General features: G+C 38.2%; 1 protein-coding gene across 2 annotated transcripts in view; it reads right to left on the bottom strand.

Annotated features, from left to right (window-relative positions):
• The window catches only part of ppp2r5a (protein phosphatase 2, regulatory subunit B', alpha isoform), a 43,296-nt gene that overhangs the window by 25,927 nt on the left and 2,877 nt on the right, over positions 1-14,492 (bottom strand). For both annotated transcript variants that reach the window (XM_031322526.2, XM_031322524.2), the window contains exon 2: positions 1,956-2,152. In XM_031322526.2, coding sequence (XP_031178386.1) covers positions 1,956-2,152 — 197 coding nt within the window. The remainder of the gene's footprint in view (positions 1-1,955; positions 2,153-14,492) is intronic.

Genomic DNA, 14,492 nt, shown 5'->3' on the forward strand with positions numbered 1-14,492 from the left:
ACAGATTGGCGCCGCCTGCTGTTGTGGAGACGTATTACCAACTACCAATTATTACCAACTCGGGGAGACTGATCAGTCCAACTGCCTTTTCTGCCGAGGGTCGGCCGTCTGGTTGGTGTGTCAGGGGCTTTAGACTAAAAAAATAATGGTCAAATATGTACTATTGTGTTAACATTTTATTGACTAAAAATGCGTTACAACACGTTCATCTCGAAGACGAGTTCGTTCAGAATCAGCTACATATAGCAACTTTGGAGAACGGGCGATCTTACTAATTTAGAAGTCCAAGCCAGACTCATCTTCAAAGCCAGATGTAACCAGGCCAGACTCCGTCTACTGGCTGCTGCTCTGTAATTGTGACCGATGTCGCAAGACAACTTTTTACCTCGACGAGAAGTCTCGTGGGACGAGATCTCGTCACACCTCTATAAATCAATAGCTGCAGGTAAGACACGGATATATATATATATATATATATATACTGTGCCTACAGTCCATTAATAATCTGAAGACTCCTTGACTCAGCTGTGCTCATGTGTGTCCATCATGATAATCTGCAGTGTGGAGTGAATCAATGCAGCAGCGACTACAGTACTGACTGTTGTGTTCTAAATGTTGCACGAGTCATTACTGCACTGTAGGAAGAAACTAGGCTGTTCAGGGCACCTGCGCCATGAACACAAATCTATAGCATGGGTTGGGTTTCAAATAGACTATTGTGTAACAAGATTCATGCAACAGCCAATGTGTTAATCACTCAATCTTTGCCAAGCTGGCCCTGCATTCTGGCTTTTCTAGTGGCTGAACTCATGAAAGTACTGTATATATCCAGATAAAATGTTAATTAAATATAACTAAATATAATTTAAGTACTGTAAGTGTCATTTTCACATGCAACTGTTCACTGGATGACTTTCTGATTAGTAACTCTTCAGATTTCTAAGAATACATGTGAAACATGGTGATAGAACTCTGATAACAATCACACCAGACAGAGATGGAAAGTATAAATACCACAGGTGTGCGTCACATGCTAATTTATTGCAACTATGCTGCCATGTAAATAATAATGCCTGACAGGGACTGCATTTTTCAAAATTGCCCCACAGCAGGGCATGGCTTCTTGGGGTTTGTAAAAGGCATTGAGATAAGACAGCAAAAGAGAGGTGCATATGGGGTTTGTTATGCAATAGCTACAGGGAGTCTTGTGTGATAGACAATGACATTAGCTTAGTGTATGTTATTTAACTGAGGTTAGAAGTTGATCTAAAACCTAACGCAGTGGATTAATTTCACAGTGAATGACTGGTAGTGAGCTGAAGACGCTTACTAGAGTAAACCTTAAACCTTTGGTACACATAATTAAGGTTAGCACTATTTTTCCCTGTACTGTGGCTAAGTGGGTGTCATCATATAAGCTTTCAACAGCAGCTACTGCTAGAAGAAGACAGTGTTGAAAAACAGCACCTATTAACTAACAAAAGAAAAAAAAAAAAAAAAAAGAATAACCAAAACGGTGTCAGACAGACATTCGGTTTGTACAGTGCAATGTTGGAGACAATGTTAAATCAAAATAAAACTTTTTGAACTCTGATCCGCATGTACTGTATTTAGTGGGTGATGCAGTGGCTGTGAGACAGAGAGCAGGAAAGAAACAAACTTCAAATTACACCCAGAATATTGGTCTTAAATGGAACCAGTGTGGTAAGGGGTTTGGCATGAAGATGGTAAAATGTTTCTCCTGTGCTGCTGAAGTGACACACCCTATCTAGACACACAATGGGCCTCCATTTTTGCACAGTGACACAGAGAGGAGACCCCTTTGCTGTTTAATAATAAACACTGGTAATAGCACATAACTTTGCAATTAACTGCTGCCATTTTCTAAATCTAAAAAAGGCCACAGAAATTTAGAGAACAAAAGAACTTAAAGCCCCGTTTACATGTTTCCTCACCATATTAGTGATCTCTGGGTACGTAGATTCCACCAGCACTCCTCTATTGGTGGAAACGTAGTCCACAAGCTCGTTAAGTGTGGCCCTCTTGATCTCCTTGCTCTTCAGGTCCATCACCGAGTCCAGGAAGTCAAAGAGCATGCAGCACTGCTGGAGTTTCTTGGTGAACAGCTCCTGCTGCTCTGTGGAGGGGGCATCTGGAATCATACAAAAAAAAAGGAAATACACTGAGTCATTGCTTATATACCCACACACTAGAAAGCATATTTTGATGCTTAATGCAAACAGATAACAGATGAGACAAGAGGGGATGATAGCTGCAACTGTTTCCCTGGGTGGTGTGGCTTGCAGAACAGTAGGCAATGTAAGATTTTTAGAGCATGGGTTAAGATTCATTTTTGTTTTTAACAACCCTAACTAATTCAAATCATCAATGAGAAGGATTAAAGACACATCGACACAAAAAAAAAAGATATTCTATAAATGCCCTCAATTGCTAGTTTATTGCACAACGCCAGATATCTAACTAAACTGCTGGACAGACAGACACAATACATCATGTCTCCAGTCATTCTCGGCTTTGATTGTAAAGCCTTTTATGGATTAGACGGTGAGTGCGTTCAGGGTTATTAGAGCTGTCAAACCTGACCCCAGCTAAGCTATAAACAGCATTTGGCGGCTGTCCAGAAATGCAGTGACACACTGTACAGTGATGTTCTGTTCCAACACAGCAGTAGCTCATCGCTGCAGACACAGGACTCTTTCTGTAATGGTGGCAGGACACATTTAAGTAACCCAACACTGCAGGTCTGATTTACAACACCTCGAAGAACCAGAGACCCCAAAGGTTCTACTGTAACGCAAATATAGAGGCCATCCATGACACTTGTTGATATTAAGGTACTAATTAATGTCTTTAGAGGTGCAACGATGAATCGATTAATCGATTAGTTGTCAACTATTAAATTAATCGCCAACTATTTTGATAATCGATTAATCGTTTGAGTAATTTTTTTATTAAAAGAAAATAAGATTTCTCTGATTCCAGCTTGTTAAATGTGAATATCTTCTAGTTTCTTCTCTCCTCTGTGACAGTTAACTGAATATCTTTGAGTTTTGGACAAAACAAGACATTTGAGGACGTCATCTTGTGCTTTGGGAAACACTGATCCACATTTTTCACCATGTTTTGACATTTTTATAGATCAAACAACTAATCGATTAATCGAGAAAATAATCGACAGATTAATCGACTATGAAAATAATCGTTAGTTGCAGCCCTAAATGTCTTTATTAAAATGAATGACTTAATTGGACATTTAAAGTTAATACATTTAGATTTTTTATTAGTTCATTTTAGTTATTCATTCTCAACTCCTCGTTCTAAAACACAATAGAGCTACAACAATTAGTCGATGAAGAGAAAATGAATTGGCATATATTTTGATAATCGATTAATCGTTGAATCATTTTGTTCTGTTGGTTCCAGCTCAAATGTGTGGATTGTGTAGCTGCTTTTTGTTTTTGTATATGAGAATAAACCGAATATCTTCGAGCTTTAAAGTTGGTCGGAAAAAAACAAGCAATTTGAATTTGTCACTTTTGGCTCTTGTGATGGCTTTTCACAATTTTCTGGAATTGTACAAACAAAACAATTCATAGATTCATCAATCATGAAAATAATCATTAGTTACAGCCCTAAAACACACAAACACACTTGTGCATTAGCTCTTAATTTTAACAGCAAAAGGAAAAGGGCCGGGGGGAGATGTGTCATGGTGCAGAGTTTCTTATTGAGTGATATTATGCAACTGGAAAGGCATTACCCATAAAGTGGTGTGGCATGAGGACAATGCACAGTCAAGCACTGCCAAAAGATTCACACCGAGTCTCACACCTAGTGAAATGTTCCAGTGGTGTTGACAGCTGACCAAGTACTTACGCACCTGAACTCTACAGGTCAGACTACTGGCTGCTGCTCTGAGTGAACTCAATATCCGAGTGCAACTACACCAAGCCCACTTGTTAACACACTACTCTGTCTTAATGCCAAATTTCCAAAGTATCGAATCTCAAAGGATTCCACGTTCAAAGGGCAGACTGAACCAAACTGGAACCAGAAAGGAAAGAGGACCATGATGACCCTGTGGGCTGATTGTGCTGTTCTTAACATGACACATGGATGGCTCACATTTCTACCCACTTGTGTAACGCTGGGTGTCACTTTGGGCAGGCATGCTGGATTCAACCCTTCAGTGATTTGCATGGCAGTGCCAGTGAAAAGCACACATTTAACCCTTGGGTTGTCTTCCCTTCAACCTTTCCGACGTTTTTGACGCCTTTTTTCACAATTTGTTTTTGCTTTTTCCAACGTTTTAAATTCTTTAATTTTTCCTTCTACACATTTTCAGTGCTTATTTCTATGTACCATATTTTTTGATATAAAACAAAAATTTAAAACGGGTCAATGTGACCCAAAGTCAACACAAGGGTTAAGCCTAGGGCTGGGCAATATTTCAATATTATATCGATATCGTGATATGAGACTAGATATCGTCTTAGATTTTGAAGAATTGTAATATCGTTACATGGTAAGTTTAGTCTTTTCCTGGTTTCAAAGGCTGCATTACAGTAAAGTGGTGTCATTTTCTGAATTTACCAGACTGTTCTAGCTGTTCTATTATTTGCCTTTAACCACTTAGTCATTATATCCACATTATGATGGTTATTTATCTAAAATCTAAATGTGGAAGATATTTTGTGAAAGCACCAATTGTCAACCTTACAATATCATTGCAATATCGACATCGAGGTGTTTGGTCAAAAATATTGTGATATTTGATTTTCTCCATATCGCCCAGCCCTAGTTAAGCCTCTAAGACAGATACAGCACTCTGACAGCACCTTCAAGGAATAGTTTGACAATTTGGGAAATGCGCTTATTTGCTTTTTTGCTGAGTGCTAGTCTAGATAATAAGATCAATACCAGTCTCATGTCTGTACAGTAAAATTGAAGCTACAGACAGGAGATGGTTAGCTTAGCTTAGCACAAACACTGGAAACAGCTAGCTAACAACACCTCTAAAGCTCACTAAATTAATATGTTGTATCTCGTTTGTTTTATCTGTAAAAAACAAAACAAAAAACCTTGGTGTAAAGACAAAATATGTGTGCATGGTTAAAATTCTGAAGTGCAAAATAGTTCAGGCTACAGCACAAATATTTCCATCCATAGATAAGAATAATCAAGTCTAACCTCTGAATTTCTTTTCAAAGTGCACCAGATTGATGCATTTAAACGTTACAATAGACAACATTTTCTTACAGGGGGGCATGCCCATGGACCCCCCTAGGGGGGCTTGTACCCCAGTGCAGCTCTAGGTCTACTGTTTTGGAGGTAGTTACGCTTCTGAGCTGAAAATGTCCCTGGATTTTGTCTTAGAAATCTGGTCACCTTATATTACAATGTGGCCAACTTTTAACAAAGGTAATCTTCCTGTACTGCATATTCTGACTGCTGTATCTTACACAAAGCTTCAGGATTCACTTAAACAATTAATGGGATGCAATAATGCAATTCCATAACCACACATGGACAAGAGTAAGAAAGTAGCAGGGTTAAAAAAGGAGAGACAGTTACAGCACACGTTGTGTATAATTATTCCTTAGAATGAGTTAGAGTAAATACCACAAAGGGCTTTGGCTCTGTTGATCTCTGCATCTCATAGTTACACTAACAGACACAAGAAGCATCATTTCGCTCCAAACAGCAAATAAGAACAGAAGCCATTTGATAACGTTATAAGTCAAATGTATAAAAAATAGTGCTTACAGGGAACTTGAATGGTTTCTGCACAATTTCGTAAGTAGTCACCACCAACAGGCATCAACCATGCTATTGTTGGTGGAATAAAATCCGAGAAGAATCACACATCTACCGAGTCCTAAAACAGACTTCAGCTTTGATACAAAAAAAAAAAAAAAAACTTGATACAAAAAGAAACCTGGCAACTCATCTGCTCTGTATTTAGCAACACCAAACTCTACATGTAGAAACCAAATGTTGCACTAGCTATTTAGTCATATTATTACCTGGGTCTTATTTAATGGTCATATTTGTCAGCCTACAGTAAATGGGTGAATTACCACATTGGTGCGTCACTATGAGACAAATACTATGTCGGGGTTTGTTTAGTAGCATACTTGCAGAACAAAGCATTTTTGGCAGACTGCACAATGCTGTTGTTATTTACAAATCCTATAATTGCATAACCAGAAGAATTGCTGAAATGAAGTCTTGGTGTTCATGTGCTGAAATTAAACTCCCCCTGTACATGAATGAATGAATGAATGAATCTTTGTTGCATAAGAGATTACACATTAAACTAATTTGCAGTAACGTTTGCGCTTAGAACTTCAATCCATTGCGCTGTAATATTTCACAAAATTTCAAGTTTAATTCAGTCAACGTTGTACGTTTCCAATTATCGTAACATTGACTTTTAGAAGTACAATATTGGAGACACTAGAATTAAACAATAGAGTTTTGCCTGAAAGAGTGGCTTGTCAGAAACATACACTGTATAACACACGACAAAGACCAGATTTGGTGACAAAAACAGGAAGTAGGATCTCAGCTCTACAACCACAGCACTGCAGACAGTTTGAAGAAAACGTGCCTTTAATTGTTAAATTAACCACATACAGACAAGTGACAAGTTAAAGGGAAAACCTGAATAAATGGAGAAAGATTACAAATGCACATGCTACCATACAAGGCACAAGGGGGGTCATTGAATAATTTGATAGGTACAAAATGGCCTTCACAGTCAACAAACATCAACAGAACATTACAGAAGATTTTGAGCCAACATGTTAGACGGCGCTCGCTACCATTATCATCAAAACACCAAATGAGGGAATATCTTTTTAAAAAGAAATGTGTTCATCCCTCTAGTAGAGCCCTGAATCCTGAGGGATCTATGAAGAGAAGCATTGAGGCTGTAGCCAGCTTTCACAGTATAATGTTAAAACAACCATTTTACGCAACCATATTCCATGTTTCATTGCCCCATTAACTGATGTGTGTTGTGCCCTGGATAAATAATGTTGTGCTGCTTTATACTGCAGCAGCAGGCACCAGTGATCGAAAACCGAAATGCTCACAGGGTGCATTTATGGCAATCTTGCAGATTTTTTTCAACACCAAAACAGGAATTTGTGTGAAGATTTGCAAGTATACAATTTTTAAAATGCATTCACAATAAACTTTAATAACATGCTGTTCTATAAGGAATATTAAATGTACAAAGATATATTTTGCAGAGATTTGATAGTTTGATACTGTGCAGCTAGAATAAAATTGTCTGACCTGTATTTGCATTTTGATTACCACTGTTAAGTAGCAACAGCACTTCACTTTTCAAAACCAAAATGTGGTCAAACAGAAGGAAACTACTGTCTCAATGTATAATCCTCTTTCAAACTGTAAAAACATGTTATCAAATCTCAGTATTAAGGTTTCATTTTTTACAAAGGCTCTTCTGACTGTTTTTAAGCAGTGTCTTTGCCTCTAATGTGTGGGCAGTAGTACTACAGGGACAGATTTGTAGTGTGACCATGATGGTAGAAACACTGGATGTCTTAATCTATACACAGTTACATATACAACAAACGTTGTTTATATTACACCTCAGAAATCCTAAGCTCACACGTCAAAACTGCTTAACACTAAAAACCTGCCCTTTTGGTGCCCATCAACATTTCACAGAACTACAGCTGAGCAGAAAGAGACCAAAACAAAGTTAAGGAAAGTACGCAGGGCGTGTGACCTCTGTTCAGTGGCAGATTAGTACACAGCCTTTGTCACTTAGGACTGTACAATCAAGTGTTTAGTTGGATTTGCCACTGTTTTGCTCTATTGAATAAGTACACTGAGTTGACCTCTACAGACCTACCTAGATATAAATTCATGATTAATAAACGCTAGTATTGAGAAGGTTGTACTCACCTTGGGTCGTCTGAAAAATGGTTTCTTTAACTATGGCCTGTTTTAGAGGTGCACTTAGGAATTTTTCCATGGCCACAAAAAGCTCAACCAATTAATTGTTTCAGGTTATTGATGGTTATTTTCAAGATAAAGACCGTTGTTTAGATAACAGTCTGCCAATCTTGCAAGAAACATTTTTACTGTATGCAGAGCAATGTGTGCCTGGGAGGCTAAATCCAGAGTACCCTGACTCTGCCTTTTCAGCAAGTGTAGTTCTAATAAACATTTCTACATTGCATATTCTACTTAATTTAGGGTGTTTTGCTGTGACTTGAAAGTGATTTAAAACCCTCATTCTTTGACAATATTTGTTTGCATACTGAAACATGAAAATCTAAGAGAAGTAAAAAGGCTTTTGCCAAAAAAACAGATTGTATGTTAAAAATTGGTAAGGTTTCATATTTGGCTGTAACTTCCAGAGCACCAGCTAACAACTCACAGTCGGAGATGACAGTAAAAAGTCCTTGAGTGCTACATCTGCAGGTGCTATTGTTAAGGCTCCAGTATTGTCTGCAATGGCTGGAATTACATGCCTGCCTATTAGACAAACATATAATCTTTACATAGGTAGAAACATAAGAAAATGAATTTGTCTTCCCAGGATTACAAACCGGAAAGCATCTTATTAAACATATTGAAGTAGATATAAGTGCAACATGTGCAGAATATGCCTGGTGAGTTGTAAATAAAAAACAGGAGTGACAGTCTACTGTGTGCCAAATGTGACCATTAATGCATAGAGAGAGAGCGCATTTAAGTCCCGCCCCCACCGGAGGGGAAAAGAACTCGCTGCTCTCCATTGACTTGTATTGCGTGAAGGTGCCTCCTCGTCAATTTCGTCTGCTAGCAAACAACAGAAAAATGCCTAGAGGCTGCTGTGTGGTGATATTCACTACCAGCAGGGTAGCATCAAAGAACACAGTATAACACATTAGAAAAGCACCAATCAGGGAAGAAAAACTGAATTATGTTGTCAGCCAATCAGCTACCAGCAAAATGCTAATAAATAATAGCTGTGGCAATAGGTTTGTTTACCCAACTGGGAGCTTCAGTTGTTAACCAGACATTATTCAGAGGGTGTTTCAAAATCACGTATAACCAGACAGAGTGACAATTAAATGTCAAGATTTTGGAATCAAACTAGACTGGTCAGAGGGCATAACATGTTATTATTCCTAATTCCAGTTATTTGTTAATGATGCATGTTTTATTAGGTGTTTACATAAAGTCCAAAGCAAGGAAAACAAGTGGGCCACTTAATAAGTTCTACTTAAGCCAGTTTCTAATTTGAAGCCCATGAAAAACACCAAAAACAGTTTCCAGTGCTTATTTAGAAATTATCTTAACACAAAAAACACAAGTTTTTTCTGTCCAAGGATGATTAAAACATGACAGGGAAATTAATTATTTGAAATAAATCAAACTCTTTAGAGGTTTAGTTCTATGTTGGACTTTAAACTGTTGTACTTTGAACAGAAATCCTGTCGCAGAGAAACTACAAGTGTTTTACTCACATTACCTCTTTAGGTTACCCTGACAGTTGAGCATGTGTTACAGTTGCTGAGAAAGGTGAATGTCAGATGATATGGCCAAGGGAGGCCAGGGCTGTGCATGGAAAAAGGGTGAACAAAACTGGTAGGCCGGATGCCCAGCACATTCTTATTTCTACCACGGATAGTAGATTTCAACACGTCAAGGTCTGCTTTAACGTCATTGGTTCGCCAATCCTGAATGATCCCATACGAGCTGCCGGCACTTACTTTTATATTTAAGTCAATGGAGAACAGCCACAAGGGGGATGGAAGGCAGGTGCTGGAGAGGGTGAAGTTCAAGACTTTTTGGATAAGATATTGTATGAAGAAAAAGATCAACTGAAAATGGGGAAGGTCACAGAAGTCGGTATTAGTTGTCTGTTTCTAAAGAGTCAGTGTGGAGCGCTCTGGTTGTGTTGCAAGACTTTATGCCAAACGATCAAAATGTCAGTTGCAGCCCTAGGTATAACCTGTGTAAATGGCTAAAGGGTTATGCACTATTATATGGACCATTTATTCTGGCATAGAACAGATTTCAATTGCCATGTCACATAAAGTGCAGCATCAGTTTAACTTACTGCATGTTAAAGAAAGAGCATACACTTAGTTAAAGCTCAAACACATATTTGCACGCTAACAAAAGATTGGTGAAGAGACGAAGACAGACAGGAAACATTTCTGCAAGTATAATTAATGTTTGAGAATGTGCTTTGCTGAAGCATAGCTGTGGAAATTAAAACCACAACTAAGACATTCGTGCCTGAGTAACTAATTAATCACTGATGAAAAGCCACCGGTGGAAGGTTGATGACACATGCCATAACTTTGTATCAATGTCGAGACACAGTTTCCATCAAAACTGAGGGCTTTAAGGGGGAGAAGCTGCATTTGCTCAAGCTGCAATCATTCTGCCATAAATAAAATCCAGAAGTTGTACAGCAGCAAACAGTAGAGCACACACACAGTCAGCTGTGCACTATAATGAGCTCCTAACTTTCATGATGTATGAAAGCACCACTGTGAAGTACATGAGTTACTTGAGAATACTGTAACTTTCACTCCAGAGAATAAATAAGTACTATCTCATTTTTTTCCGTATTCCATCTAAAATATGTTGTGGTATACAGCTTTAGCACCCCTTTCCATGATAAAAATGTATTATGTAATACTGTCCAGCCCTAGTTGCAGCTGGTCATTATGAGAGCACAGCTTAACACAACCCACATCTTCAGCCAGCAGACTACCAGCACAAAATAACGTTGAGGCAGCAATTTTTACAAAAAGGTGGAAGCAGATCCTAACCTGCCAGAGGCCACAATTATGACACAGCAACAGACACAAGAACACAAATGCCACCGCAGAGCATCACAAAAGCTTCGTCCCATTTTTTCCTGGAAAATTATTTATCGATTTGCCTTCCTTGCTGGCAGACATGATGGAAACAGACTGTGTGGCTTGTCAATCAATAGCCAATAGAGTGAACATGTTTTCCATGAACAGACATTGGTGAGCAATTGCTTGAGGGTGATGTAATGGCTCTTTTTCAATGAATATGTTCATCATCATTTTGACTATAAAATGTCAGAAAATGGTGAAAATGTCCATCACAATTTCAAGAGTCCAAGGTGACGTCTTCAAATCACTTACTTGGTCCCATCAACAGTCTGTTTTTGCTTTAAAAAATGACATGAATGTCACAGGGGGACCAGTCCCCCAGTAGAGTGTGAGCCACATGTAGGCTGAGTCCTTGGCAGTGGCCAGGGTTTGAATCCCCCCCCCCGCCTTTCCTGTCTGATTCCCTATCACTATCTTTTACTAAAAAATGACATATCTACTACTATCTACTTGTTGATTTACTTTTTGTCCATTGACTAATCAATTCATTAACAAATTGTTTCAGCACTATCAAGGGCAAAATGAATGCCGAGTCAATGCAAGGATTAAGTGAGGCCAAAGCAACATATAGCTATAGTTCAATCAGGAGAGAATATTTCATGCTATATGAAATGCTAAAACAGCTACTAACTTTGCTAATGACTTCATCTGGTGGTCAGTGCCTAATGAGCTCTAAATCTGCATGGAGCCTTGGTTGTAATGGTGGAAAAGATTGGGTCAAATCTTGGCATCAATGTCAGGAGCCAGACACAGCACACTACATGTGCAGCCAATCTGGCTATAGCGAGAATGGTAATATGTGATTAGCTCCCATATGGGTAAGTAAGCGTATTGGTACATTTATTGTAGAGCAGTTTTTTTTATATCTGAAGGGTTAATACACATTTGAATAAGGGCCAACAAGGTGGCTTAAAGAGGAAGTGCGACAATTTTACACATTGAACTCTGTTTACAGGTGTTAGGGTGTACTACTCAATATGTGAAAAAGTTGTATAAAGCATTTTGTGGCTCCTGAGGCAAAGTCTGATAAACTGACACAAGTGATGTCACTGTGGGTTGAGGCTGAAGACTACAAGTTTGAAAATAAAAATGATAATCTGGGAGTTAGAAAGAAGTGAGTTTACCAGACCTGCGCTCTTCATCTCTGCATGAGGCTAGCAGCTCAAATCTACATTAGCCGCCCGCTACTAGCATAACACATCTGACTCTCCAACTGAACTGCCGGCAGTCAAGTTGCATTCTAGGAAATGAAGGCGCCAGGTTTCAAAAAGAAGAATGCATGAAATACAAAAGACAAATCTCTAGTTTTGCTGTATTGATTTTGATTTGAAAAACTGTCATCTTCAGTGCGACAATGTTATATTACCAATGCTAAATCTGTGGAGTACTCCTTTAAAAGATGTAAAAAATGAAGGAGCAAGAGAGGATGAATAAAGTATTTGTCAGACCTTTTAGACAGCGGGGGCAAAAGATGCCCCCAAAATATGTTCTACACAGTGTGTATCACATTTCTTTCCTGTGCCAGTCATTTCCAGTGTTTTCCATAGGTTTGTGGAAGACTTGGGTGCACGTATTTGGCGGGGGTTTAGAGGTCCGTCCTCACAAAAAAACTATGCAATTTCACATAATTTTGGACCATCACTATTACCATATATGTCTACGTTGAAAAAGCTAGAGCAGATAATAGATATACAACACTCAACAAACTTAAAGACAAAACTTGATAAAAAAGTTCCATTGGGAACCAACTACAACCATTAGATCTGAAAAAAGTATTTTAGTTACATTTGGTTTTGGTGCTGCCCAAAATGGCTTAGGTGCTGCGCCTAAGCCTTATAATGGTAGGGAAAACAGCGATATCTACTAATTTTAGTATAATGACTCCCCTTTTGACTGATTTCAGTACAACACATTTTACATTTAGTGCTCCAAGCTCTAGTGCTCACATTTACAGTCAAGGCTATGCAACATCAGTTATTCCTGAGGCATTTTTAAACCTGCACACCCTAATAAAAAAATAGATTCTTAAATAACTGAAATACAGATTTCCATAATTATTTACCAGCAGTATTCACCATGACAAGGAATAAATCACCCTCAAGCTTTAAATGTAAGAAAGTCGGATAATTTAGCTGTCACTTTCACGCTTGTCAACAAGGCAGTTGCTGCCATGCTGGTTCAAGTCAATTTTGGGTGTTGTTGTGTTGCAATGCTTTTTTTTATTTATTTATTTATTTTTTTTAACTATCTGCTCTCCGTATGTAACATAAAAGATTCTAAATGAAATAATAGACACTACATTTTCTACAGCAGTCATTGTTGTTACCAACTCATAAGATATTTTGTTTTCATCTTCTTAAGAAGTTGCATAATGTTAAAAAGTTCCAACTACTTGACCAGGCAAGTCTTTCTTACTTTAACTGTACTTGGTCCTCCAGTTAACATAAACACTGGTGATACGCTGTTGAGGCTTGTCTATACATGTGAGCATATTACTCTTTAAATTTCATGACATTTTGAATACATTTTTTTTTTTTTTTTTTTAAATACAAGCTGTTATGAGCAAAGGCGGAGAGTGTCAATACCTCAAATTCAGTTTTTAGTGTGGCTCACAATAGGATTTAAAGTGCCCATATTATGAAAAAAAAAAAAAAAAAAAACTTTCTGGCATTTGGGGTGTTATTAAAATCTGCAGGGTTTTCCACGTCACTAGCCGAAACGAGGGGGCTAAACCATGCTAGCGGTTAGCCCCCTCGTTCTCAATGGCAAAACACTGCTACAACACACACAAGTTCACCATAATCTACAAAAGAACTACTTACATGTCCCTGTTCTGCACGCAAAATTGGAAGTGCGCCCTCGTTTAGAAGAAGTCTCCCAGCTAATCCTGCCTTGTACTGACTGCAGTTAGAGAAACAGCTAGCTAGCAATTGTGAGCCTTACCTAGCTACTGCGCATGTGCGAATCCCAACAAAGATGGTACAGAAGTAGGATGTCTCACTCTGTAGCTAAAATAGAGACCTGAACACAGGGTGAAAAGAGGAGCTGCAGCAATGTGCAGCACAACAAAAATATGGTGTTTTTGGATAATTAAACCATGTAAACCTATTCTGGTACAACCTCAAAATACAATTATGAACCTGAAAATGAGATAATATGGCCACTTTAATATTGCTTAGTGCCATACATGTATATATTGTTATAGGTTATGTTATATCTCTGTCTATCTCTATTATACTGTAGAGTAGTAAACAAAGATTAACCAATTCCCCAATCTAATATTTTCATCCATCTGTATGATGCTAGCTTGATGTAAACAATGCAAGATGCATGCTACACTACAGTGAAATAACTTGTGTAACATGTTTAAGTACACAGTGGAAATACACACAATGTTGTAAATGGAACTTAAATACACACGGTGGTAAGCAGGCGTAGCTCTGTCGGATTTAACCACAGGCATGTTAAACTATAATGACCATGGATCATTGTGTCTGTGCTTAAAAAACACATGGGAGAGTTTGAAATAGGGCTGGGCAATATATCGATATTATATCAATA

The sequence above is a fragment of the Sander lucioperca genome, chromosome 19, assembly GCF_008315115.2.
Source record: "Sander lucioperca isolate FBNREF2018 chromosome 19, SLUC_FBN_1.2, whole genome shotgun sequence".
In the NCBI taxonomy this organism is placed as follows: Eukaryota; Metazoa; Chordata; class Actinopteri; order Perciformes; family Percidae; genus Sander; species Sander lucioperca.